Source organism: Coregonus lavaretus (assembly GCF_964263955.1).
Source record: "Coregonus lavaretus genome assembly, chromosome: 5".
Lineage (NCBI taxonomy): Eukaryota > Metazoa > Chordata > Actinopteri > Salmoniformes > Salmonidae > Coregonus > Coregonus lavaretus.
In genome coordinates, this window is record NC_139992.1 from 48,327,874 (window position 1) to 48,354,966 (window position 27,093).

General features: G+C 47.4%; 1 protein-coding gene across 1 annotated transcript in view; it reads right to left on the minus strand.

The window, feature by feature from the left end:
- Positions 1-27,093, minus strand: part of pcloa (piccolo presynaptic cytomatrix protein a) — a gene marked incomplete at both ends in the record, with an annotated part of 70,491 nt that overhangs the window by 19,342 nt on the left and 24,056 nt on the right. Inside the window, 8 exon segments of the mRNA XM_084161577.1 lie at positions 1,006-1,131; positions 1,888-1,963; positions 2,216-2,304; positions 3,290-3,358; positions 6,485-8,606; positions 10,192-11,756; positions 12,116-16,319; positions 19,611-19,862. Of these exon segments, the coding sequence (XP_084017703.1) occupies positions 1,006-1,131; positions 1,888-1,963; positions 2,216-2,304; positions 3,290-3,358; positions 6,485-8,606; positions 10,192-11,756; positions 12,116-16,319; positions 19,611-19,862 (8,503 nt within the window).

The window sequence follows — 27,093 nt, forward strand, 5'->3', positions numbered from 1 at the left end:
GGCCAGGAGTGACATGATGACTGTTTAGGGATACATGGACAATGCTTACTGCTTGTTGTGCCCCTTAGTTTGGATTCAGACCTATAAAACTCTGGGCACTAGCGCTGCCATTGAGTTATAGCACATTCCCAGAGATGTAGTAATAAAATAATATGGGTAAACCCTGACCGAAGGAAAGTAACAGAAACGCTAATGCAAACAATGCTAAGTTGGAGTAATAGAAGCTACCATCACAAAGCTAACTTCCAAAGCTTTTCCCAAACCTACAATGCATTTTGAGATTTGATTGAAGAAAAGCTGTGATATCATTACATTCAGAATTCTGAAAGCGCTTTGGTAAAATCTCTCTCAAACCTTTCTTTCTCTAAAGCCCCCCCCCCCCCCCCCCCCCCCCCCCCCCTTCACATTGGTAACTGAGTGATAGACCATTGCCTGGAGGTGACAAAACAAAATGCAAATTAACTTCTATTTTTGTCATCTCCGTGTCATTCCTCAAGTCAGATTCCTCTCAAACCATCTGTCAACAGTGAGTCTCTGCTGCTTTTATACACACACGCTAAGGATAGAGAATGGCAGGAGAGAAAGGTAAACAGAGAGAGAGATGGACGGATAAACAAACAGATGTAAGGAGACAGACAGATAGAGCTACAGTACAGACAGATGTAGACAGACAGATAGAGCTACAGTTCCTTCTTCTGATAACAATCACTCATGTCCAGACTTGGACTATTTCATTCTTGCAACTGATTGATTCTTAAAGGGGAAGTACATTTCACATATAGAAACGTCTCTCTCAAATGTTTTTTTGAGAACCATAAGCAGTTGACTCATATACCCATTTTGCACCATTTCACATTCATTATGGCGACACCGTAGGAAAAAGTTTATTCAACAGAAAATTAAATCAAGCATTCAGCTTTCCCTCCCTGGTTCAGTCAGTTTGGTGCCTAATGAATACGACCCAGGAGCGCAGCATATATCCCAGTATGTGTGAACTTAACTTACCCTCTAGTATCTTCCCAGTCTGTTGGGCAACTCCTCCAGGTAAGACTTTAGCTACGTAGGCTCCGATGTCTCCGTTGGTCCCTGGAACCTCCTTACCTCCCACCACTCTGATACCCAATCCATTTCCTGGAAATGAAGAGGTAGAAACCCACAAATAAGTGAGAAGCATGCACACACACAAATATACACATGCACGTACAGTGGTCAGACACACATTAAGAGTATGCATGCACAGGAATAAATATCCAGTGTAGACTGTAGACACACATTCATGTGCACACACACATACACACAGCCATTTAAACTAAAGAGTAAATACGCGCTTATCACACTCTGACACAGGTACAAGTCATCCAAATCCCACAGACAAATTGTTCATTTTAACACGGCTCCACATAAACAAGCACTTTATTTGTGGCCTGCTGACTAATTGCAAAAAGCTAATCCGGTGTATGAATGACACGCCATTTTGAGCCGGAATGGATGACTGATGAGAGTGGAGATGTGCCAAATCAACAGAGGAGCCATGAAATGTCTACCCCATTTTGGGTCGAGACAAACATTAAGAGCTGGCACTGTGCTAAGACAGCTGTGTTTATTACAGCCTAAATGAGAGTTCAAAAGGAGTAGACATCCTACATTTCATGTTCTAAATGGTTAACTTTACTCTCATGGAATTTACAGTAAATGCCTGGTAGCTGTAGAAACTTCATAGATATGATAAACTGTGATTCAATCAATCAATCACATTTATTTATAAAGCCCTTCTTACATCAGCAGTTGTCACAAAGTGCTTATACAGAAACCCAGCGTAAAACTCCAAAGAGCAAGCAATGCAGATTGTGTCCATGTGCAAGGTACAGTCAACTGTGTTTCCCTTACCTGATACACTGCGGTCCTTGGGATCCCTCTGCAGTTTGACTCTGGTGTGAGGAAAGGGGTAGTACACACCCTTCCCCTGAGAGACACATACAGGAAACTACATAAGTGTTTTATAGGCTATTACACCCCAACAGATAGCTGCAGTTACTGATACAAATGCATGCTTGAAAATGTCTCCACAATTATGTACTCATTAATATGTATGTAATTAGTGTTGGTTATTTCTGCATGAATGAATAAACAGTAAAGCATTGTGTTAAAAGTCTGTGTGCATATGGGCATTTCTTAACTTCATGACTTGTGCCGTGTGTGGGAGCGTGCGTGTCACCTGTCTCCTGTCCGGCCCTTGTCCGTTCTCTGGTCGTCCATCTCGTGGTTTGTCAAACCAGTCCGTCTCCTCTCGCCGTAGGTGGTAGGCTTCAGGGACAAATAGGCCATGATCACTAACCCTGTCAATCAGTCCCTTCTAACCTATCAGTCAGGACAAGCTCTCTCATTGGTTGGAAAAGGATTGCATGCTTGAGAGGGGACGGGTGATTGTAGAAACAGAAAGGAAGAGAAAGAGGCCTCCAAGAAAGGTAAACATTTAATAATTTAGGGCTTTTCAAGATATCATTTACAAGCAGCTAAATTATGATACTTTCCTGTTGAAATATTTCACGCCAGGGGTAACTTTAACTTATCTCATGCAGATGTAATTTATCGGCATTAATGTTTTGCATGTTTTTGGTGTCATGTTTTTCACACTATCATGCCAACCTGACCCATGCTCTTTTTAGTTAATATGGCACAGTATAGGGTTAGTCCGTTTTCTTTCCATAGTTTATCACAACTGGCACCAGTTACTGTACAGTATGTAACCATGGTAACAGTCTGACATTTAGGCAAGTCTAGCTCACTTTTAGAATGCTGGAAAATGTGAAAATAACTGTATGGTTCTGTATCTTTAGATCAGCATTGACAAACTGCAGGTTTGAATTTCCGATTGGTGTAAAGCGACCTCCCTGACTCATTGTACGCTCATCAATATGGAACAGACTGTACACAGAAGCCAGCTAACATATGTTGAATGCTTCACACTCTACCAACATTGAGTCATATTGGAAATACATGTTGACGTCTGGAATGGTTAAGATGTTGGCGTATGGATAGCTGACAGGTAGGGGGTTGGGGAGGAGAATGGAACTAATGGTTAAGGTGAAGTTAAGGTTATGGTTTGGTCTACATGTTGGCTTATGGATGATTGACAGGTAGGGGGCAGGGGAGGAGAATGGAACTAATATCGTTAAGGTTCGGTTAAGGTTTTGGTTAAGGTATGGTCTACATATTGGCTTATGGATGATTGACAGGTAGGGGGCAGGGCCGGGGTAGGAAAATGGAACTAATACAACTAATACTCTACCGTTTGGGATATTCTCATGTGATTGTCGGGGATCATCTCTGTTCAGTGCCAGCAGGGAGTCACTTAGGGCTGTAACCAAGGCAAATCGATAAACATGGTGTTTTCTGCCCCATATGACATCATATACAGAGAGGGAAAAAAGTATTTGATCCCCTGCTGATTTTGTACGTTTGCCCACTGACAAAGAAATGATCAGTCTATACATTTAATGGTAGGTTTATTTGAACAGTGAGAGACAGAATAAGAACAAAAAAATCCAGAAGAACGCATGTCAAAAATGTTATAAATTGATTTGCATTTTAATGAGGGAAATAAGTATTTGACCCCCTCTCAATCAGAAAGATTTCTGTCTCCCAGATGTCTTTTATACAGGTAATGAGCTGAGATGAGGAGCACACTCTTAAAGGGAGTGCTCCTAATCTCAGCTTGTCACCTGTATAAAAGACGCCTGTCCACAGAAGCAATCAATCAATCAGATTCCAAACTCTCCACCATGTCCAAGACCAAAGAGCTCTCCAAGGATGTCAGGGACAAGATTGTAGACCTACACAAGGCTGGAATGGGCTACAAGACCATCGCCAAGCAGCTTGGTGAGAAGGTGACAACAGTTGGTGCGATTATTCGCAAATGGAAGAAACACAAAAGAACTGTCAATCTCCCTCGGCCTGGGGCTCCATGCAAGATCTCACTTCATGGAGTTGCAATGATCATGAGAACGGTGAGGAATCAGCCGAGAACTACACGGGAGGATCTTGTCAATGATCTCAAGGCAGCTGGGACCATAGTCACCAAGAAAACAATTGGTAACACACTAAGCCATGAAGGACTGAAATCCTGCAGCGCCCACAAGGTCCCCCTGCTCAAGAAAGCACATATACAGGCCCGTCTGAAGTTTGCCAATGAACATCTGAATGATTCAGAGGAGAACTGGGTGAAAGTGTTGTGGTCAGATGAGACCAAAATCGAGCTCTTTGGCATCAACTCAACTCGCCGTATTTGGAGGAGGAGGAATGCTGCCTATGACCCCAAGAACACCATCCCCACCATCAAACATGGAGGTGGAAACATTATGCTTTGGGGGTGTTTTTCTGCTAAGGGGACAGGACAACTTCACCGCATCAAAGGGACGATGGACGGCGCCATGTACCATCAAATCTTGGGTGAGAACCTCCTTCCTTCAGCCAGGGCATTGAAAATGGGTCGTGGATGGGTATTCCAGCATGACAATAACCCAAAACACACGGCCAAAGCAACAAAGGAGTGGCTCAAGAAGAAGCACATTAAGGTCCTGGAGTGGCCTAGCCAGTCTCCAGACCTTAATCCCATAGAAAATCTGTGGAGGGAGCTGAAGGTTCGAGTACCAAACGTCAGGCTCGAAACCTTAATGACTTGGAGAAGATCTGCAAAGAGGAGTGGGACAAAATCCCTCCTGAGATGTGTGCAAACCTGGTGGCCAACTACAAGAAACGTCTGACCTCTGTGATTGCCAACAAGGGTTTTGCCCTAAGTACTAAGTCATGTTTTGCATAAAATGTAAATCAATTTATAACATTTTTGACATGCGTTTTTCTGGATTATTTTGTTGTTATTCTGTCTCTCACTGTTCAAATAAACATACCATTAAAATTATAGACTGATCATGTCTTTGTCAGTGGGCAAACGTACAAAATCAGCAGGGGATCAACTACTTTTTTCCCTCACTGTAGGTCAAAGGGTCAAGTTCTACACACTTATTATGGGATAGGGTTATAGGAACTAGGGGGTTTATTTCTGAGTGGATGGTCCTGTCATGACAAGTGTAGTTTTTATTGCTGTTGATATTTATATGAAATCAAGTAAACAGTGTTGTGAAGGGGATCATTTTAAAATAGACATGGTTGTCAGCAGGATAGAGAGAGAGACATAATAGAGAGAGAATAGAGAAAACTGTTTGCATTTTGTTGGAGCACAAAAGACCCTGATAAAGATGTTAAGCGATATCACAGAATCAGGAAGAGCTTTGTTCATGCTACAATAAACATTATATTCCCCATGCAACATGTACAACACAAAGGTATGACACCCATGCACATATTCAGACAAAGACATGCAAATGAAATTATAGTTTTTGATTTATTATAGATTAACGGAACATGCATTAACATAACATGCATTGGAAAACCCTTAGAGATGGACATGAAAGAAAGTGAGAAAGAATTATAGAAATTGTCAAGTGTATTTCATCCAAATAAGACATACTGCACTGATGCAATGCTAATATTGTATGTACCTAACTACCACAACAAAATACATTTAAACCTTCCAACAGGTCTGTAATAGCCTATCGTAGTCTAAATACACAACGTGCAGTGTTCACACAGATACACATTCCTATGATGTATCATATTTTGTCCTCAATTGAATTACTGAATTGTATATAAACATCAAATATCTGAAGGACAAAGCAATAAACACATTTTGCTACCCTTAGGCACTTTTCAATATATCACCTCAGAGAAAGCGAGGCTCTTTTCTCATTTCCCTGCACAATCTGACCTGAGCTTTCAAGTAGAGGGATTATTCTACTATTCTACTCCGAACACCTGTGCGTTAGATAAACAAGCAAGTTGTGAAATACTACGGAAGTCCTCCAGGACTTAAAGCACAAAACCATATTTTCAAGTATGTCAGTTATAGACCACAAATGACAGCATTTAGCAAACAAAACTGCTGATCAGTTTCAGAGAGAGAATGCTATTGGAGGAAGGATACCTTCTACATACAGTATCTATAAGTGATAGACAGTATAGGGTACCATGCATAGAGCTTAAATAGGAAAATATATATTATATAATGATATATTCCAACGCAGACACAATCACATGCATTTAGAGACCAAAAAAGAGCCAAATTAGGGATTAAACATCAAAGGACATCAACACAGACAAACACATAATATAGTAATTACATTCAGTAAAGTCAACTTGAAACTTGCATTGAGACCAATACATAAAATCAAAGGAAGAGGGAATGAATACATTCAGAATAGACAATAGATGAAGAAACCAATAAAGACACAGATAAGACATGAGCAAAGTTAAAAGTCATGGGTGGTGCATGTGGGTGGTATATGTGGGTGGTATATTGGGTGCATGCAAGCAGAGTCAGTTTGAAATAGGAAGAACACAGTTCTGAACTGATGCTGTTGTCGTTTACCTTCACCGTCCGACATGGTACCCTGGTGGTCATCCATCAAGACGTAGCCCCGCCCCCTCGTTGGCTCCTCCCTCAGGTGCTGCTGCTGCTGGGAGTCCTGCAGGGAGAGGCACGAACCAAATTGGTCCCGCGAGTCGGCCGAGATGGGCGGCAGGGGCCCCGCCGATGCCCGCGCCATGCCCATAGGTTGGCCCACAGGACTCAACGGGCTCTCCTCCTCAGAGTTCTGCGCCACAATGGGGATGCGCCCCCGGCCACCCTGCACGATGGGCAGGCTGGTGGGCTTGGCACGCCCTGAGGGCGTCTGGTAGCTGTCTGAGGCAGCCTCTCCGTCCCCCTTGAGCCTCAGCGAGGAACTGGAGGGGTCCCGCTTGATTGAGAGATCCAGGCCATAGACAGAGTTGGGCCTGGAAGAGGGCCGTGAGCGGCTGCCACTGGGGTAGGAGGTCGAGTCCAAGGCCAGGCTCTGGCCGAAGTTGAGCGAGCCGGCCAGGTTGGCGCCCAACGTGGAGCCCAGGTACTTCTGCTGCTCGGCTATGTTCTTGCGTAGTCCAAAGGTGATCTCGTCCTGGAGGAGCCGGCTGGATCTGGGAGAGGCGCTAACATTACTGGACCCTAAATAGCTGGTATAGTCTGTCTCCAGACCCCTGCCGTCTTGCATGGAGGAGTACTTGGAGACTTTGGGGTCGGTCAGCGGGGCTTTGTGCTTCTGGTACAGCATGGACGCCGGGAGCTGCTTGGCTGCCTGCTTCTCCAGGGTCAGCCGGCTGATGCTGTATTTCTCCGCCTTGGGGTAGTGTCTTTGGGAGTAGCTCTGGGAGGAGGAGACACCCGTGCTGGGAGTGCTGTAGTAGTTGTGGGAGAGACCCGTCAGCGGGTCCAGGCTTTCTGTTCCCCCTGTGCTCCTCCGGAACTCCTGCTTCAGCTGCTGCTTGAGGAGCTTCAGCTCGTAGGGGTCGTCCATGGAGTCCTCGTCGTCTGGAGTCTTTCCGTACCCGGAGTGCAGCCTTGAGCTGGAGCCCAGGTATTCTGTGGTCAGGTCGGCTGCACTTCTCCGCAACAGCCTCTCTGCCTTAGCCAGCTCCTTCTCGGCCTGGGCGTAGCTGGATGAAGCCAGACTCGTGGAGCTCTTGGCCAGCTCTGCCGCATCTTCTAGGAGGACGTAGCTTCGTGGAGCGTGGTGGTGGTGCTCCACATCTCCATAGAAGGAGTCGGCCGACACATTGGACATGGGGCTGCCAGCCATACTGCCCCCCACCTCCAGGGCCCGGAGGTCCAAGTGGTTACCGTACTTGTCGTACCTGACCCCTCCCATGTAGGCGGAAGACACTGGGTCGGGCTGCCGGCTGATGACTTCATACTTGGACGACGCGTCCAACTCTTGGAGCAGGGCCGCCTGCCTGGCTGCCTTCTGCTGGAGTAGGAGCATCTGGTGGTAGCTCTGCTGCTGGGAGCTAGACAGGGAGGGGACTGAGGAGTAGATAGACTGAGACTGGTAGGACTGGGGGGACTGGTAGAGGGATTGTTGTTGGTACAGCGTCTGGCTCAGGGGGTACTGGTACTGGGAGTACTTGCCGTACTGGGCCTCGTGTGTGGTCTGTGGTGGCACAAAGTCATCCAGCTCTGACTGGGGTGCCGTCCTGGGGCGCTCCAACCCGTGACCTGCCATCTCTTCATCTTCCCCACTGCCGCGGCCGCTCCGTGTCTCCCGGATATTGCTGACCTCGCTGTCTGACATGTAGTCGCGGTCCTCGGCCACGCTCTGCAGGTAGGCCCGCTCCCTCTTCTCCCGCTCCTTAAGGAGGGCGTCTTTCCTGTGGTTGATGCCCATCTCCAGGTAGCGTAGCTTGGCGTCGATCTCCTTCTCCTCCTCGTCCAGCTCTGCCTGCTTGTGGCGGAGCTTGGATGACTCACGCTCCACCATGTCCAGCTCACGGTCGATATCCTGCAGGATCTTGGCCCTCGCCATGTTGGTGTTGCGGCACATGCGACGGCGGGCCGAGCCAGTGCTGTAGGACGTCTGTCCGGTGGCTGTTGCCTCCTCCTCCGAGGGCGGGTTGGGCAGGGTCCTCTTCACCTTCTTGCCAGTGCCAGTTGGGGTGCTGCCCGACGAGCTTTTGCCCTGGGGGAGAAAACCAAACCAAACAAATAGTTATAAAAAACGAGAATAAATAGCTTTGCTTCTATATTTAATGATTTATACTCAAACGTCACATTGTGATTTCACACTGAATGGTTACAGCATCTGAATGATGACTTGGTCTAAACCTTTACTACATGGACTAAATTAACCGGAAAGAAGTGTTAAATCTTACATGATTTCAATTATCTGATTGAATTAATGGATGACTAAAATAGAAGAGGATCTCTATCCTAGTGTCTCTGTGTCCCGATTACAATCAAGCACGGACAAAAATGTGGTGTCCTCAGAGTGAGGGAAAGCTTATTGAGAAACACAGCATATCAATTGCTGGTGAGTTTCACAGGAAGATACTGTAGGTGCTCCTGGCCGTAAATGTTCCTCACACCTTAAGAGCAGCCTCAAAATATGTAATTTATTCACATTAAAGCTCTATGGATCTGTGGCATATCAATATTTTCCTACAAGCTTTTTGTCCATCCCTTGTAAGTACAGTATGAGGAGCTCTGTGGTGTATCACTCAGGCAAAAAACGTATTTAAATACCCCGGGAGAGAGCCAGAGGCAAAATGAGAGGCTTGATTAAGTATGCATAAGGCTTGGCTGGTATACCATATATATCTGGATACCGCGCCCAACCCTAGTATGCATAACCTAAGTATATATCTTAACTTAATCATCTTTCATTACATTTTGAGTATGTCTGCAACCGGTCCCATGGAAACAAGTTTAAAAAAAATAATGGCTATGAACACACTTCTATACTTGCAGTGTTTATGAAATGTAAATGTTATGTTTTAATACAACTAGTAGTTAATAAACGAATAGCTGTAACCATTGGACTAAATAATTTGCATTACCTCAAATATGTCCTGATCTAGTTAGTCTGGTTTGAAAGAAAGAATGTGGGATATCTACCAAGTACGCTACCAGTCCCAAAACACATTGAAGAGGCACTGTGCAATGACTCAATGTCCGAAATATGAAAAATGGAAACTCTTCTAGAAAATTCCCTCCAGTCTTGCAGGCTTTGCCTTCAAACTAAAATGCCAATATAAATATATCAGCTTTAGTGCAGCAATGCCTTTGAAAGGGCATTCTATGAGAGGCTCATATGAATTTAGACAGCAAACTCGCCAAATGAATAGCAAGCCGGGGGCTACATTAGATGAGTGTGAGAGAAACAGAACTGAAATAAGACATCATTTTCAGGGCAATAATGGAGTATTGTTATGACAAAAAGTGCAACCTGGAAATGCATCCAAATCTGGTTTCAAAACAGAACAATATCATGGATTATGCTCTAGTTTGTTTTTCTAATGTCACAGTGTAACATGCTTAGAAAAACTCAAACTCTAGTGGCAACACAAGGCCTTAATATAAAATTACAAAATAAACCCAATTATGTATAAATAATAATATGCAAGTGTTAGCGCCCTTTTGTACCTTTTCTCCTTGGGGTGAGAAAACTGACCTTTGTATAAAGCCTGCATGCCTAATGGAGAAACTCTATGCCCACTTAAATAGAACATATCACAATTGCAAACAATGATTGAACCAATACTCACGGAGTAACTGTCGCCATACTGGAAACTGGATGATGCCCTCTCCTCTCCAGTTGGACTCATGGGCTTGGGGTCGGACATGGATCTCTGCATGGCCTTAGGTGCCTTGGGGCTGCCGGCTGGAGAGACTTTGGTCGGTTCAGTACTCCCTCTTATTCTCTGTGGGCTTGTATCACCCAGTGATTTCTCATAGGACACAAACTCAAGGGATTTGCTCGGGGATATGCAGGGGGATATGGGGGAGTAGAGGACATTGGGGGATTTGGGCGGGGCCTGAAGGCAGGAGGGGTTAGCTCTGAGGTGGCCAGACTGTTCTATCTCCAAGGGCATGGGCCGTCTCTTGTCTCCCCTATGTGGACTTTCCGAGTCAGAGAGCTCCATCCTGGCATCCATTCTTACGTTCCCTGCAGAGTCTGTCTGTATGGAGATCTCAGAGTGAGCCTGAATGGACATATCGGAGGTCTGTCCACCTCTGTCCCCCCTGGACGTGCGAGGCCTGCTACGTCTGGCCCGAGCAGGCTCCCACTCCTCCTGGTCCTCATCGTCCGTCTGCACGCAGCTGTCTACGCTCTTCTTGGCTGTGCTTCTCTTCTTCCTCCCCGCCATATAGGCTTTATCGACAACACTGTCCTCGTCGTCCGTCTGACACCCACTATCCATGATTTTCCGGGCCAGCTCGGTGCCGTCCGGCCCCAGGACGACAGCCTCCTGCTGGCCGTGCCCCAGCAACATCTCCCCCGGATACATCTTCCGGAACTTCTGCTCCTCCAGCTGCGCTCGGAGCTGCTCCTGGAGCCTCTGGATCTGCTCTAACTGCTGCTGCTGCTGGGCATAGGTCTCCTTCTGCATCATGAGGTGGGCCTGGCGCTCATCCTCCTGTTGGCACAGGATGGCCTGCTTCATGGACTGCAGCTCCTCCAGCTCCTTCTGCACCAGCATCTGTTCCTGCTCGCGGAAGCGCTGGATCTCCTGACGCTCCCACTCCAGTTCTTCAGCCAACCGCTGCTGCTTGAGCTTCTCCATCTCCAGAATATCACGCTGCATCTGGTACTGGCCCTCCCCGGGCACACAGGGCGAGGACAGGGCCTCCAGTGAGGCGGCAATAGCCTCCAGGGACGCGTCCGTGTACGAGTCCAGTCTTTCCAGGGCCAGGTTGGCCGTTTTGCTGGTGAGGGCCGCGGAGGTGGATATGCCATCTTTGGAGAGCTCCAGGTTGAGGGGGACGTCCCCTTGATCGTCTGCGGAGGTGGTAGAGATGAAGCTGTGGGACCGAGTCATGGGCTGGTTCTGGAGAGTGGACAGGGATGGCATGGTGTCACTGGTGTGCATGCCCGCCAACAGGGAGTTGTAGGTGGTGCTGAATATGGAGCCAGGTTGTGTGGTGATGGCGTAGGTGGATGGGATTGGTGCTGAGACTGAAGAGTACACCACCCCATTGGAGGATCTCAGGACACTGCTCGTGCCAAAGTGTGTCCCAACAGCCCCTGTGACTCTGGTTTGGGAATATGGGGGGATTATCATTTCAGAATATAACCCTGAGCCTTTGGTGGAGAAGTCCAAAGCTACACCTGTTGGGGGAAAAAATCTATTGAGTCCACAAAAACAGGTAACTTTAGTGGGGAAACCTCATACAGAAAGCCATGCATCCAAAGCCATGCTCAATCCAAAGAAATAAAAAAGCAACATAAAAAATGTAAAAACCTCCAGTCTTGCCAGAACAAACAGCATGCAAGCACAGGCATCTGTGTACCAAAAATGATCATAAAGGTAGAACGAAAAAATAAGGGAAAATAAAATGTCCATGCAAAGCACTTATGAAAAAACAAAAATAAGTGAACTAAACAACAAAAAAAACATCATCCATGAATAAGCAGAGGCATCTCAAAGTGACATTTCAGCGAGAGGTCGGCGATGTCACTGCACAAACCTGCATCAGATGTCTTGGAGGATGTCAGGTCTACTGCACCCTCTGTGGTGCCATTGAAATTGTAACTGTTCTTGCTCTTGTAGAGGAAAAGCCCGGCCTCAGACAGATTGGTATCGGACATGGAGGGTTTGATCCCACCGAAGCCCCTCATGCTGTAGGGCGAGCGGTCGTACTGGTAGTGGTCGTCTCGGTAGCCAAAGCGGTCTTCGGGCAATGGAGTAGTGGGCTGTTGGGTGGTGCAGCTACCTGCAAACGGCAGCTTGTAGACAACATCACAGCAGACGGTTCTTCTCCCGGCCGTTAGGTCCACGGGTTTCCCATCCTCCTCTGTGATCACAACCGTGACCACTTCTGTGGAGGAAGTGTCGACCGAAACCACAGTGTTGAAGGGTTTGGCTGTGCTAAGGTCCACCGCACCTGCTACTGTCGGTGCCCCGCTGCTCAGACCATTAGCCACACACCCTGGGGCAGAGGTAGGGGCGATGGTGACAGGTGGCTGGAATGTCCCTAAGCCTGTGCCAGGACCTACAGAAAGGTTAATGGGGATCTCAGCATTGTTGCTGGTTGTGGGCTGTGCATCTATGGGGCGATAGACGATCTGACAAACAGGCTCGAAGGCTTTGTTTGTGGTTGTAAGCTGAAGGGGCACAGAGGGGACTTGGGATATGTTGGTATTTTCGTAACTTTGTATGGTGGCAGCACATGTAACTATGGTGATGCTGTCAGTCACTATGGAAACACTGGATGACTCAATGCTGAGATTGACCACTGGGGACTGCACTGCGCTTGTTTGACGACCGTTGATGTCTGTGGCCAAGGACTGGCGTCTAACATCTGAGGAAGACAGATCCACCACTTTCATGGCCGATTCTGAATTCACCTTCATGGTACGAAGGTCTACTACCTCCCCCAGCTGGTAGCCCTGTGTACTCTGTGTCTGTTGTGGTTTAGGTTTCTCCAGTGAGATTGGGACACCGTTCGCTCTTGGGGCCGGGGGTGGGGGAGGCGACCTCTCGTGTCGGACAGACACCATGGTTCTTTGGACTTCTGTTGTCACAAACTGAGTGACCTGCCCTAACCTGACCTCTGGGGGTGGAGCGGATGCTGAAATAGCCTCGATGACATGACAGGAGCTTGACACAACTTTCTCTGGCCCACATATCTCCTGACTTTCCATAGACTCAGTGATGCGAGTGAACGCCAGGGGCACCCTATTTGTGTGTGGTGGAGGTGGCTGTGGTTGTTTCTGGGGTTGAGGTTGTGGTTGATACAGTGTTTGAGGTTGAGGTGGAGGTTGGGCAAGTCTTGAAGGAGATGCTGGACCAGGACTGGATGGGGCCTGGGTGGTGATCCCTTCCACTGGAGAGCTGGGCTGGGATGGCAGAGTGATAACCACGTAGGTGTCGTATCGATTGCCGTATCGCGGAGAAGTGGGGGATGGGTGACCCGAGGAGTGAACCGAGGAGTGACCGGAGGAGTGACCCGAGGAGTGACCTGAGAAGTGACCTGGCCTGCTTTCAGCTGAGGGGCTCAGATTCAGGGCTATATCAGCATGGCCTGTGTGGAGGGCGGTGGGTCTTGGATATTGGATGTGGGCAGGAGAGCCAGGCTGAGAGACAGGTTTCGGAGCAAGGGGTGGTTTGACATTTTCCCCTGGCCTGTGGCTGTACCCCATTCCAGCGGGGATGGCTGGCTTTGGAGGAACCGGTGGGGGGACATGAGGTTGTCTTACCGGTGACCCTTGGGCTGTTGTCAAGGCAACAGGTTCTGACCTGATTGTGGCCTGAGGTGGAAGCGGAACAGGGGGTTTCCTGGGGTAAACCGATGGCTTTGGCATGGTGGGAGGGGGCAGTGGAGGGGGTTCAGGAACATCTGCTTTTTCCTGAGACAGAGCTCTGTGCAGGATGGCTGGTTTGGGGGGCACTGGTGGGGCGGTTGAGACTACGCTGGGGACAGTGGGGGTGTACTGAGGGACGGTGGGTAAGGGCGATACACTGGCAACAGCAGGGGCTGAGGACTTCATACTAGACAGGTCCATGACCTCCTGTTGGCTTACGCCCACATGCTGGTCAGCCTGGGAAGTTTCAATGGTCATCTGTGGTTGGTCTGAAGTTATTGATGGGGGGACCTCGCAAGCAACTGATTTGGGCTCTGTTTCTGCAGCAGCTGTTACGGGTGCCTGATCAGCTTTAGGAATGTCTGATGAAGTCTTTGGCTTATCCTTACTGTTGGTCTCACTGGCCTCTTCATCAGCGTCCTCCTCCCCAGAGGAGCACTGTGTAACCCTCAGGTCTGGTATGGGACGCAGAGCCCTTCTGGATTCAGTGCCTTCCAACTCACCACCAGGGGCCGCCCCAGATATATCAGGACCCTGCTGTGTCGGGCTAGTCCCAGGAGTCAGAACTTTCTTCATGAGTTCCTCATACGCAGCCTCAGCATCGAGCAGTGGTTTCCCATCCTTGCCTATAGTAACTGTAACACTTGTGGAGCTGGTTGGCTCAGCGGGTTGCAATACGATCTCTGGTGTGGGTCTTTCCGACACTGACTGTGCTTTTTTCAGTTCCTGCTCCAGCTGCATGAATTTTTTCTTCTTCTCCATCATGTCTTCATAAACTTCATCTGGAGATCTCAGTATTTTGGGCTGAGCTGGCACTGAGATTTTCTCAGGCTCCTGCCGCTGGACTTTCTTTCCATTTCCATCAACAAGGGACTCACATGCATAATCTTCAATCAGCATCCCACCATATAGGGACTCTTTCCCCAGAGGGATGTCCACCTTCTCTTTTGTGGGTGTTTTAGCCTTTAGCATGATCTCTTCATAGGCCTCGTCTGCAGTTTTCAGGGCTCGTTTTTCAGGGCTTTTATTAGCACCTTGATCATCTGTTGGAGAGTAGAGAGAAACAGATGTAGGAAGTTGGTAAACTTTCTGTACTGCTGCAATATTTACCGCATTTATCTCAACTCCCTCAGGTTCTGACTCGATGCTGGGAGAGAAATCCGATAAGGATGATCGCCTGAACTCCTCCATCTCTGCCTCTTGCCTCAGCTCTTCTGTCGGGGAGGCATCTTCAATGGGAGAGAGGTTGCTGGGCGGCGTTTTGGGACGCTCCCGCCGCCTCTGAGCTCGGATCTCCTCTTTGTCCTTCTTCGACTTCTTCCCAGAGCCTTTCTGCTTCTCCTGTTCTCTTAGCAGCTCCTCTTCCTCTCGTAACTCCTCTTCCTCAGAAGAGTCTTCGATGGTGGGTAGACCTTGGCCTTGTTGTCTATGCTTCGCTTTCCTGTGCTGTTTCCCCTCGTCACTGTGCATGCGGCTGGGACTACTGCTGTCACTGTCCTCATCCAAAGAGGACAGGGATGTAGGCGATGTCCCAGGGGTGAAGCTGGATGCGTGCAGGCTGGAGGACCCATCACCCCTGGAGCGATCGTCAGGGGAGTTGGTGAGGCTTTCCATCTCAAGCTCTCCATCATCTGATGTACCCGGTATGCGCACAGGGGTGCTAGTCGTGTTGAGCTCGATGGTTCTGAATTGGCGGACTGCCACGCCTCTATCCGCCGAAGGCTGTTCCCCTTCCTGAGAATCTGAAACTTTGGGTTCCGATCCCTCTTTCCATGCCTCGTCAGCTTTATCCAGTGAGAGTTTCCGCTCATCTTCGTCCTCAGGGCTGATGGTGCTCTTCTTGAGGAGCCGCCTGCCTTTTGAAGTTGCACTTCTCTCCTTCCCCTCCCCTTTCTCCTGCTCCATTCGTTTCCTCTCCTGATCTCGGATCTTTCGCCGGATTAGGTTTTCTTCATCAGACGGCGAAGCATCCTCGTTCTCACTCATCTCCATGATATGTTTACGAATGAAGTCTTCGTCATCCCCTGACATGGGACTATCTTTCCCTAAGCTCTCACTGCTGTCCTCCAACGAGTCACCCCTGATGTCTGTCGGCACCAGCAGCCTTTTCTTTGCTGAGGCGTCCTTCTTCTCTGAGAGTTCTGGGTCATCCTCTGTGCTGGGAGATTCAGGTGAGAGGGGTAGCACCTCAAGTTTGCGTCTGGCCTTGAGTGAGTCGGTTAGTTTGTCCGAATCGTCCTTTGGTTGTGTAGCCTGGGCCCCTAGTATGGGAAGGACAGTGCTCTCAAGCTTGGCAAGGTCTGAGGGGCTGGTGGGACTGCTATGCTTGGCGACTGTGTTTTTTTCTCCAGGCTCTTTCACCGTTGCCTGTAAATGAAAATAATAAAACACAATTATTGTATAATAAATATGTAGATGATAATCATCCAAAATTGATCAAAAACATTACATATTATTGGGAACATTTAAAATGGAGATATGAAGATGTATATACGGAAGACAACTGATGTCTGTAGATTATTTTACATAACTAAAAGGTCTGTAGAAACATTTGTGAATAGAGCCCTTCTGACTTGAATCATCTACTTTTCAGCCACTACTGTTGCTACATACTACAGTCACCTCTCCAACTGCATCCACTTCAGCCTCTATTAACTCTGGAATTTCAGGCATTGACTTCTCTTCATTCAGGGGTTTGTCTTCGTCCTGTTCACCAACTACAGGTACTAGGGTGTCAGGTTCTACTACAGGGGCTGGGGCTACAGACACATTTTCAGACACAGTTTCAGATATTTTAGTCTGCTCTGGTGTTGTTTTGTCTTCTACGCTGCCCTCTCTGGCACTCACAGCTTTCACTTCTGATACTGAAATAGGTTCCTGCTTTTCACTAACTACAGCTGGTGACACAACCACTTTATTTTTCTCTGGCTGAATGCATTCAGACACAGAGTCTGTCTTTGGAGTTTGCTCGGATTCATCTTCTTTGGGTAACTCATTCTCTTGCACTGCTTTCTCATCACACACAGTAGGAGTTGGCTGCCTACTCTCAGCTATAGACACCTCTTGTTTATTTTCAGCTATGCTGCCAGGCGTTGGAACTTCAGCTTCTTTTCCTTCCTGTGTGGGTTTCTCCTCAGAAACGTTCTCAGGGGCTTGTGGCTCACTAGCAGCAGATGATGGTGACGCTGCCTCTACAGCTTGTTCTGCCTGCTCTGCTTTGACCTTTTCATGCTCGTCAGCTTCAGAAGCTGGGGGAGTAGACTCATCCTGGGCTTTTTCAGCCTTATTATCTGCTGTTGGCTCTGGTTCAACCTTTGTATCCACATATGTCTGATTTTCCTCTTTCTGACCTACACGTTCTGCTCCAGCCTCAGTTTCAGTTGTGTTTTTTTCTACTACTGGTGCTGGAGCTTCTACAGCCTCCTGAGGTGGGATCTGATCAACTTTAGCTAATTGTGGTTCAGGTCCTGGGAGCTGTTCAGGGACTTTCTTCTCAACAGGGGATGGTGAAATTGGCTCCTCTGCTTTGACTGCTGGGCTGGGTTCAACGCCTGTTTCTGACTCTGTCCTTTCTGCATCTCTCTCAGGGCTAACATTTACTGGTTCAGCAGCAGGAGGTGCAGGAGAAGCCTCTGGTACTTTCTTTACTACTGCCTCACTTTCTACAGGCTTCTCCTCAACTTGGGCTGGTGGAATTGGCTCTGCTTCCTTCTCTACAGGCTTCTCCTCAACTTGGGCTGGTGGAATTGGCTCTGCCTCCTTCTCTACAGGCTTCTCCTCAACTTGGGCTGGTGGAATTGGCTCTGCCTCCTTCTCTACATGTTTCTCCTCAACTTGGGCTGGCGGAATTGTCTCTGCCTCCTTCTCTAAAGGCTTCTCCTCAACTTGGGCTGGCAGAATTGGATTTGCCTCTCTCTCTACAGGCTTCTTTTCAACTTGGGCTGGCGAAATTGGCTCTGCCTCCTTCTCTACAGGCTTCTCCTCAACTTGGGCTGGCGGAATTGGCTCTGCCTCCTTCTCTACAGGCTTCTCCTCAACTTGGGCTGGCGGAATTGGCTCTGCCTCCTCCTCTACAGGCTTCTCCTCAACTTGGGCTGGCGGAATTGGCTCTGCCTCTTTCTCTACAGGCTTTTCCTCAACTTGGGCTGGCGGAATTGGCTCTGCCTCCTCCTCTACAGGCTTCTCCTCAACTTGGGCTGGCGGAATTGGCTCTGCCTCTTTCTCTACAGGCTTCTCCTCAACTTGGGCTGGCGGAATTGGCTCTGCCTCCTCCTCTACAGGCTTCTCCTCAACTTGGGCTGGCGGAATTGGCTCTGCCTCCTTCTCTACAGGCTTCTCCTCAACTTGGGCTGGCTGAATTGGCTCTGCCTCCTTCTCTACAGGCTTCTCCTCAACTTGGGCTGGCGGAATTGGCTTTGCCTCCTCTACCGGTTTCTCCTCTACTTTATCAGTAACTAGAGGAGGAGATGGGGCTACAGACTCAACTGCCTCAGTTTGTGGAATGGTCTCTACCTCTTTAGGCTGTTCATTCTCAGCAACTACAGGGGGTGTTTCCTCTACCGCAGAGGGCACCTCCTCTTTTTGTGGAGGCACAGGCTCTGGCTCTGGCTCTGCTGGTTTGGGAGATGCAGGAGCCTCTACCGGCTCAATAGAGGCTTCGGGAGCTGGGGCTGAATTCTCTGCAACCTTAGCTGGTGGAGCATGAGCCACCTCTGGCGTTGCCTCTGGTTCCATCTTAGTCTCCACAGCTGAACTCTCTGCTACTGGACCTGTACCTACTGAAGACACCTCAGTTGGAGGCTGCTCAACAGTAGTTGCTTGAGGCTCTGGCTCTTTAGGTTTCTCCTCCTGCTCGGTGACTGCAGGAGGTGTAGGAGCTGGCTCCTCAGCTTTAGGTGGCTGGCTAGGTTCTACCTCAGTCACTACTGCTTTCCCTTCCTCCTCAGTGACTACAGGAGCTGGCGGTTCAGGCTCTGGTGATTGGTCAGGTTGGACAGTAGTTTCCTGTGTGACCGTTTCAGGTGTTGGAATCACCTCTGGCTCTACCGGCTTAGCTTCCTCTTCAAGAACCTTCTCTGGGATGGGCTCCTCTTTCTCACTACCTGCAGAGGGAGCCGGTGAGCTCTCATTTGCTGTAGACTCACTCTGCACTGTATCTGGGCTTGGAGTTGGCTCGGGTGCTGCCTCAATAGGCTTTACTGACACATTCTCTACAGGGGGAGCAATGACTGGCTCCTCTACAACTGCAGGCTGGAAATCTAATTCTGCCTGAGTAGTGTCAGGTGGTGACTGTTCTTCTGTAACTTTCTCTGCAATACTCTCTGGATGATCCACTGCCGGGGCCTCGACAGTACTCTCCACTATACTCTCTGGCACAGGCTCATCCAGTGTAGTCTCAGATATAGCTTCTATCACTTCAGCCTGCTCTGGGTCTTTCTCCACTGCCGGGGCCTTGACAGCACTCTCCACTACACTCTCTGGCACAGGCTCATCCAGTGTAGTCTCAGATATAGCTTCTATCAATTCAGCCTGTTCTGGGTCTTTCTCCTCTGGGACACTATCAGAGGGAGGGGCGGCATGCTCAGGTGGGATGGGTGTGGCATCTGTGTTTGCAGATGCAGCGTCGGGTGTTTGGGGCGGGGTGTGTTCTGGTACTACCTTGGACATGGGAAGCGGCTGGGTGTCTTCCTTTGCTGCTGCTGCCTCTGCCTGAGTGACTGAGGGGCTCCTTGTTAATGGAGAAGCAGCAGCAGCAGCAGCTGGGGAAGCAAGGACTTTGGCAGGGGAGGCAGGAGGGGTAGGGGTAGGTGTGGATAGTTGCTTCTTCACTGGAGATGGTGGAGGGGGCATATCGTCCAACTGGCCAGAGAGAGCTCTTTGGGTCTGGCAGTTGAGGCATAACCATTCTTTCTGTAAGACAGAAAAACAAAGAAAGTGTTAGTTAGTGTTGACCAAGTAGAAATTGTCACTCACTCTAACGCATAGTTGTCGTGGTGGATGATGAAAATGTTGACTTTAAATGGCAATTACGTTTTATGATCATTGTTAGAAAACTGTACCCACAGTTTCGTAACACTTGGGCTATGCGTAGTCACTGTGACACAGGGCCAATGTAACCTATTCTATTTCAGGCAAGCTTTTTACATTTATGTAACTTAACAGATAGTCCTTTCATAATGCATGGTAATGGTACAGAGGTTTACCAATGCATGTCAGAATGACTCGGGCAGCGGGTACAGACATTCCACAGCAGAGCCAGGGTAAAGCCTGTGTGTATTTGTGTGTGTCTAGCTTACCGGTCTACACAAAACTGGTTTATACAGTGCATAATAGGTAATTAGTCCCGACTGTGAGTGAGGAGGAACTGCGACCCACTCCTGTAACAGTTTATACAGTGCATCCATCAGGATGTAAACATATTATGCCCTATGACTTAATGCCACAAGACCACAACCCCAGACCACTGCTCCCCTTAGTCCCATGTCCTAAATGCAGCATGATGTATATTAGGGATGGGTAACTGGAGGCCCGCAGCCCCCCTTTTGAAGGCCCTTGGATCAATTTCCACAAAAATGTTATTATTATTATTAAACAAAAATTAGGAACTAATTTGGGGTCTCAACTAGAGCTAGAATAGTAGAATACACAATATGCAGTTTCGAAATGGGGTTGTGCATCAGCAGTTTTTCTCTTGTTATGTCAGTCACTGATAGTCAGTCAATTAGTCCATGTCATCAAAACATTTTTAGATTGCTAAGTTAGTTTAGCTGCCAGCTATCTAAACTTGTTATCATGGTCGAATTATCGGCTGGGGGGGCCGCCATTCATTTTGTTAGTCAGTCTCACTCAAATTAGTAGAATTGCATGAAATTAGTTATAAAGTTGCTAAATCTTCTCTCCGCCACATGGCAAAATGTATAGAATTGCATGAAATTAACTCAAAATTGTAAAACATTTCTCTCTGCTGTTTTGCTCGCAATATGGTGGTGGGGGGATGGATATGGTTTCTGGTTTTTTGTAGCCCCCACCCCCATCAAAGTTGCCCATTCCTGATCTATGTATTCCATTCCAACCGCAAGCGAGGCTAGCTCACACCACAGGTCAGTGGAACACTAATGTTCTGACAAGGGCCTTACAGTGGGATGAACTAAAACATCTTATTTAAGACCAATTCAATCTGTCAGTACACCCAGCTCAAAGGCAGGCAATTAAAAGTGTACGTTCAGTAAACGGTTTATCCTGCGTAGTGCGATGACTTCGGCATTGTTTATTCTTCCCGTCCGCCGCTTGGGACCGAGCCGGCCCTCTATCTCTGAAAATAACAATTAGGCATCAGTTAGAAAGACAACAAACCGCCACGAGTACAGCTGTTCAAATCCTCCGTCTCGGAGGGCCTCTAATTCTGTCCTGTCATGGTTATCTGACTCAAGTCGACAATCACAGCACTAAAGAAGACGTCATTACAGAAGAATCTGGTTTAGGTGTTGTACCCATTAAGACGGTTTAATATTCGATATCTCGACAAGAAATGAGAGAAAGAAACGATGGTAAACATTTGATTCCTAGGGACTTTGGGTCTTACACTGTAGCACACCAGAGAAATGTAAGTAGGTCTAATTATGGAGAGACGTTGTACTGTATGTGTATTGGTAAAATAACACATCCACACACGCACACCATACACGCACGCCATACATCATACACACACACCATACATCCGCACACCATACATCATACACACACACCATACATCCGCACACCATACATACAATTGAAGTCGGAAGTTTACATACACATACAAGTTAAACAATTTAAAGGCAATGCTACCAAATACTAATTGAGTGTATGTAAACTTCTGACCCACTGGGAATGTGATGAAAGAAATAAAAGCTGAAAAAAATAATTCTCTGTACTATTATTCTGACATTTCACATTCTTAAAATAAAGTGGTGATGCTAACTGACCTAAGACAGGGAATTTTTACTAGGATTAAATATCAGGAATTGTGAAAAATTGAGTTTAAATGTATTTGGCTAAGGTGTATGTAAACTTCCGACTTCAACTGTACATATTCTCTCTTTCTCTCTTGGGTCTAGTCTGCATTAGTCTAGCCACCCCTCCAGTCTCCGCTTCAAGTAAACACCCTATTTCCAGCATATCCGTTTTGTGTGGCTCCCCAGGCCAGTGACGTGGGTGTGTGCCCTCCTGTGCCCGGCTTAAAAGCGGGGCTTATGCTAAATCCATCCCAGAGCTGGGCCCCACGCGGATGGCGTGGGGCCTGCTAAACCACCCAGCAAACCCAGGGGTAGGCAGGCATCTCCCGGGGAGAGAATCAGCCAGGGCAGGGTAAATCAGCCATGAACCACTGTGTCCCTCACACAGAGACGGGCAGGGCTACAGCCATACGGGCAGACACACACACAGGCCACAGAAAGGGAAGGACAGGAGAGCTAGACCTGCCCTGTTTTCAATGGTTGCCTCATAACGTTCTCAATGTTAAATGGTTGGCATAAAGTTTAGAATGGCATTTTGTTATCATATGATTAAAAATGAGCGTGTGTGTAAAAAAAAAAAGGAGCGAGGGAGAAGGGGAGAGGAAGGGAGAGAGAGTGAGGAGATAGAGAGCGAGAAAGGGAAGAAACAGAGAGCTGTATGATTTCAACTTAATTATTAATGATTTCATTAATAATATCATAATACACCCCCATAGCCATTCCAACCCTATGTAGAGGTCCCTCTCCCTATAATCCAGGGTGCCGTTCCGCCCCCACAGGGTGCAGCTTGACTGCTCTATCCATTTACATCACAGAGAGCAGCTCGAGAGGCAGAGAGATGGTTCCAGATAGCCACTGATAGGGAATAATGAGAGACAGAGCCAGCCAGCCAGTCAGCCACAAGATATGTCTCTTCGGCTTCTAACCACTTTTACCCTTGTCATCACTGACGTTATCAGAAATCTGCAGCCTACGGTCCCTGAATATCATCCATCTGCCAAAATACAGTCTAAGGACCCTGGATATCATCCATCCACCAGATCACCGCCATAAAAAGCATCCTGTCTCTCTATCTCTGTATTTGTCAAATACACACGTGCACACCCACACACACCAAAACACACCCTGTCTCTCGCTCTCTCTCACACACACACACACAGTGATCCACACACAGACACAGTGATCCACACACAGACACACTTGAAGTGTCATTAAGAGCCCATTCTGGCCCAGCGCCTCATTAAGATAAGGGACACGATGAGTCATGTCACAGAGTGGTTGTGTGTGTCTGTGTGTGTCTGTGTTTGTCTGTGTGTGTCTGTGTGTGTCTGTGTGTGCCAATAATTGGGCATCGTAGCCGCAATGGGGGATGTATAATCAGCAGTATTCTCACATTTGTGTGGCTGTGTGGCTATATGGCTGTATGGCTAATTGGCTGTATGGGTTTATGGCTGTATGTGGGATCCTCCCTCTCATTTACATCCCTGTGGGCTGTGAATCAGCCATGCTGCTGTTTGCTCAGCACACACATACGGTATAGTAGCCATACAGTGATATTTCCCCCAAACGGAGCTGGGTATAACATACTATAGACAGAAAGATAGTAAAAGGAGCAGCATGACAGTGTGGGAGCCTTTCCTTTCTTTATTAGAACTATACAACCATTATACAACCCTGACTTTACAAAAGAGTTGCTTAAAACGTTCAAGGACACTACAAACTACTAAACTACCTCAAGTCTCAAGACATTAGCATAAAAAGTCAGAGATGATTAAGCAAAATTGGCAAATCTGGTAATCAGATGAGTCTATCCTCCGTGTTGGGTCATTGGTTCCCCCTCTCAGGGGAGGTAAGCGACGCGAAGGTTGGAGCGATATCCTTTGATTACAGAGGAGAATCCTGCATGGGTTTTACCTCCTAAACTTGGTCAGGTCTGGCATGAGAATTACAATGGGTGGAGGAGGGATGGAGGGAGGGAGGGAGGGGGGAGGGGGATATTTGAGGTGACTTCACCCGGTGCAGCTAGCAAATAAGCTAGTCAGTATTAGTGTTTTTTATACTATTTTAATTGGGAGGCTTCTGATATGAAATAATTTACCCCATAAATACGGATATAAATGTAGTGATTTAACCTGCTTTTAAATGGGCCAAACCCGGTCTCTGGTGATGGAACCATCACACTTTAACCAACTAGGCCATCAAAATCATTTTGTTCAACTGTGCACCATGCTCTCATAGAAACTACACTGCCATTTCTCTGATTAGGTTGTCTTGATAGAAGGTTAAATCCTTAGAAACCTGCCCAGTGTTGAGAGCATATTGTTTGACGTACTGTACAGTAGACCAACATAGCTACAGTACTGTAGCAGGTGTCAACGCTGTGTGGGCTAGAAAGCCTTGTTAGTGCGTAGGTCAAGTAAGAAGTTGAGGTGTTCATTAGAATTCTCTCTAATCTGCTATTGACAACTTTACTTCAGAGTTTCCTGTCATCCAACACAGAATGTCCAATAAAATATTCACAACATGGATTCAACCATCCAGCATTACATTCCAAACTGTTCTACTAACCATACAAACACATCCCAAATAAAAACACAACAAATACTCTCTGACACCAACAAATGTGTACCTCAGTATTATCTTTTCCTAGTGATTGATGGGAGTAAAGAGGTGCTGTGGTGTCCCAGGTGGATTGGGTTTGTTTCCCAGGAGGTTGGGGTGTGTCTTAAGCTAAACTGACAGGGGAGGTGAGAGACAGCACTAGAACTTAGTAAAGGAGGAGAAAGGAAAACCCAGGAACATTTGGTAGGTGGCTGTGTCCGTCTGTCTGTCTGAAAAAGTTATTCCGTTTTGCCATCCGTCTACTGAACTGTGAACTTTGTGTTATTTTGTGTGTATCAGCTTTTTGCTTCATCATCTCTTACACAGTGCATTAGGTTGGTTTGCCAGCTGCAGTTAAAATGGGCTTATCAGCTGATGTGTGTGTGGTATCGGGTTTCCCCTAGCGGGTGTGTCTATACAGATGGACAGGTGTGAGATGCCAGCTTGCATGTACTACTGGGGGCAGGGAGAGGGGGATGGAGAGGGGGATCTCCTCTCCTCCTTTCAATTTAAAAGGAGGGATAATTAAGAACCACGACAGCTTGCGTTAATGAGCGGCATTTGGAGTTCGGCTGCTGTTTTTCCTTTTCTGTAGCTCTACGTGATTGACGGACCTGGGATCAAACACCATTCGAAATCATTGCAAATACACTCAACAAAAATATAAACGCAACATGTAAAGTGTTGGTTCCATGTTTCATGAGCTGAAATAAAACATCCCAGAAATGTTCCATTTGAACAAAAAGCTTATTTCTCTGAAATGTTGTGCACAAATTTGTTTACATCCCAAGATAATCCATCCACCTGACAGGAATGGCATATTAAGAAGCTGATTAAACAGCATGATCATTACACAGGTGCACCTTGTGCTGGGGACAATAAAAGGCCACTCTAAAATGTGCAGTTTTGTCACACAACATATTGCCACATATGTCTCAAGTTTTGAGGCAGCGTGCAATTGGGATGCTGACTGCAGGTATGTCCACCAAAGCTGTTGCCAGATAATTTAATGTTAATTTCTCTACCATAAGCCTCCTCCAACGTCGTTTTAGAGAATTTGGCAGTACGTCCAATCGGCGTCACAAACGCAGATCACATGTAACCACACCAGCCCAGGACCTCCACATCCAGCTTCTTCACCTGTGGGATCTTCTGAGACCAGCCACCCGGACAGCTGATGAAACTGTGGGTTTGCACAACCAAATAATTTCTGGACAAACTGTCAGAAACCGTCTCAGGGAAGCTCATCTGCGTGCTCTTCGTCCTAACCAGAGTCTTGACCTGACTGCAGTTCGGCATTGTAACCGACTTCAGTGGGGAAATGCTCACCTTCGATGGCCACTGGCATGCTGGAGAAGTGTGCTCTTCACGGATGAATCCCGGTTTCAACTATACCGGGCAGATGGCAGACAGCGTGTATGGCATTGTGTGGGCGAGCGGTTTGCGGATGTCAACGTTGTGAACAGAGTGCCGCAAGGTGGCGGTGGGGTTATGATATGGGCAGGCATAAGCTATGGACAACGAACACAGTTGCATTTTATCGATGACAATTTGAATGCAGAGATACCGTGACGATATCCTGAGGCCCATTGTCGTGCCATTCATCCGCCACCATCACCTCATGTTTCAGAATTATAATGCAGGCCCCATGTCGCAAGGATCTGTACACAATTCCTGGAAGCTGAAAATGTCCCAGTTCTTCCATGGCCTGCATACTAACCAGACATGTCACCCATTGAGCATGTTTGGGATGCTCTGGATCGACGTGTACGACAGCGTGTTCTAGTTCCCGCTAATATCCAGCAACTTCGCACAGCTATTAAAGAGGAGTGGGACAACATTCCATTGGCCACAATCAACAGCCTGATCAACTTTATGCGAAGGAGATGTATCGCGCTGCATGAGGCAAATGGTGGTCACACCAGATACCCCTACTTTTTTAAAGGTATCTGTGACCAACAGATCCATATCTGCATTCCCAGTCATGTGAAATCCATAGACTAGGGCCTAATTAATTTATTTCAATTGACTGATTTCCTTATATGAACTGTAACTCTGTAAAATATTTGAAATTGTTGCATGTTGCGTTTATATTTGTGTTCAGTGTAGTTTAGTTGGGCTTGATTGATTTTTCCTGTTGTACTGGAACCAATAGAAAAGTCCCAGGAGTCAACACTGACAACACTAGCCTCCTCTCCACTAGCACTAATGCTGACAATACTAGCCTCCTCTCCACTAGCGCTAATGCTAACAATACTAGTCTCCTCTCCACTAGCCCTAACGCTAACAATACTAGCCTCCTCTCCACTAGAGCTAATGCTAACAATACTAGTCTCCTCTCCACTAGCGCAAATGCTGCTAACAATAGTAGTCTCCTCTCCACTAGCCCTAATGCTAACAAACGTGGTTTTGTTCCTCTGTGACATGACATCCACCCCCTCCTACTGCTTTCCTCAGTCATCCTGTTCATTCTCTCCCAACCACCTCCTCTCCTTTGTTCACACTCATTCCTCCGCCTCCTCTCCCCTTTCATCCCATTCCCTTCC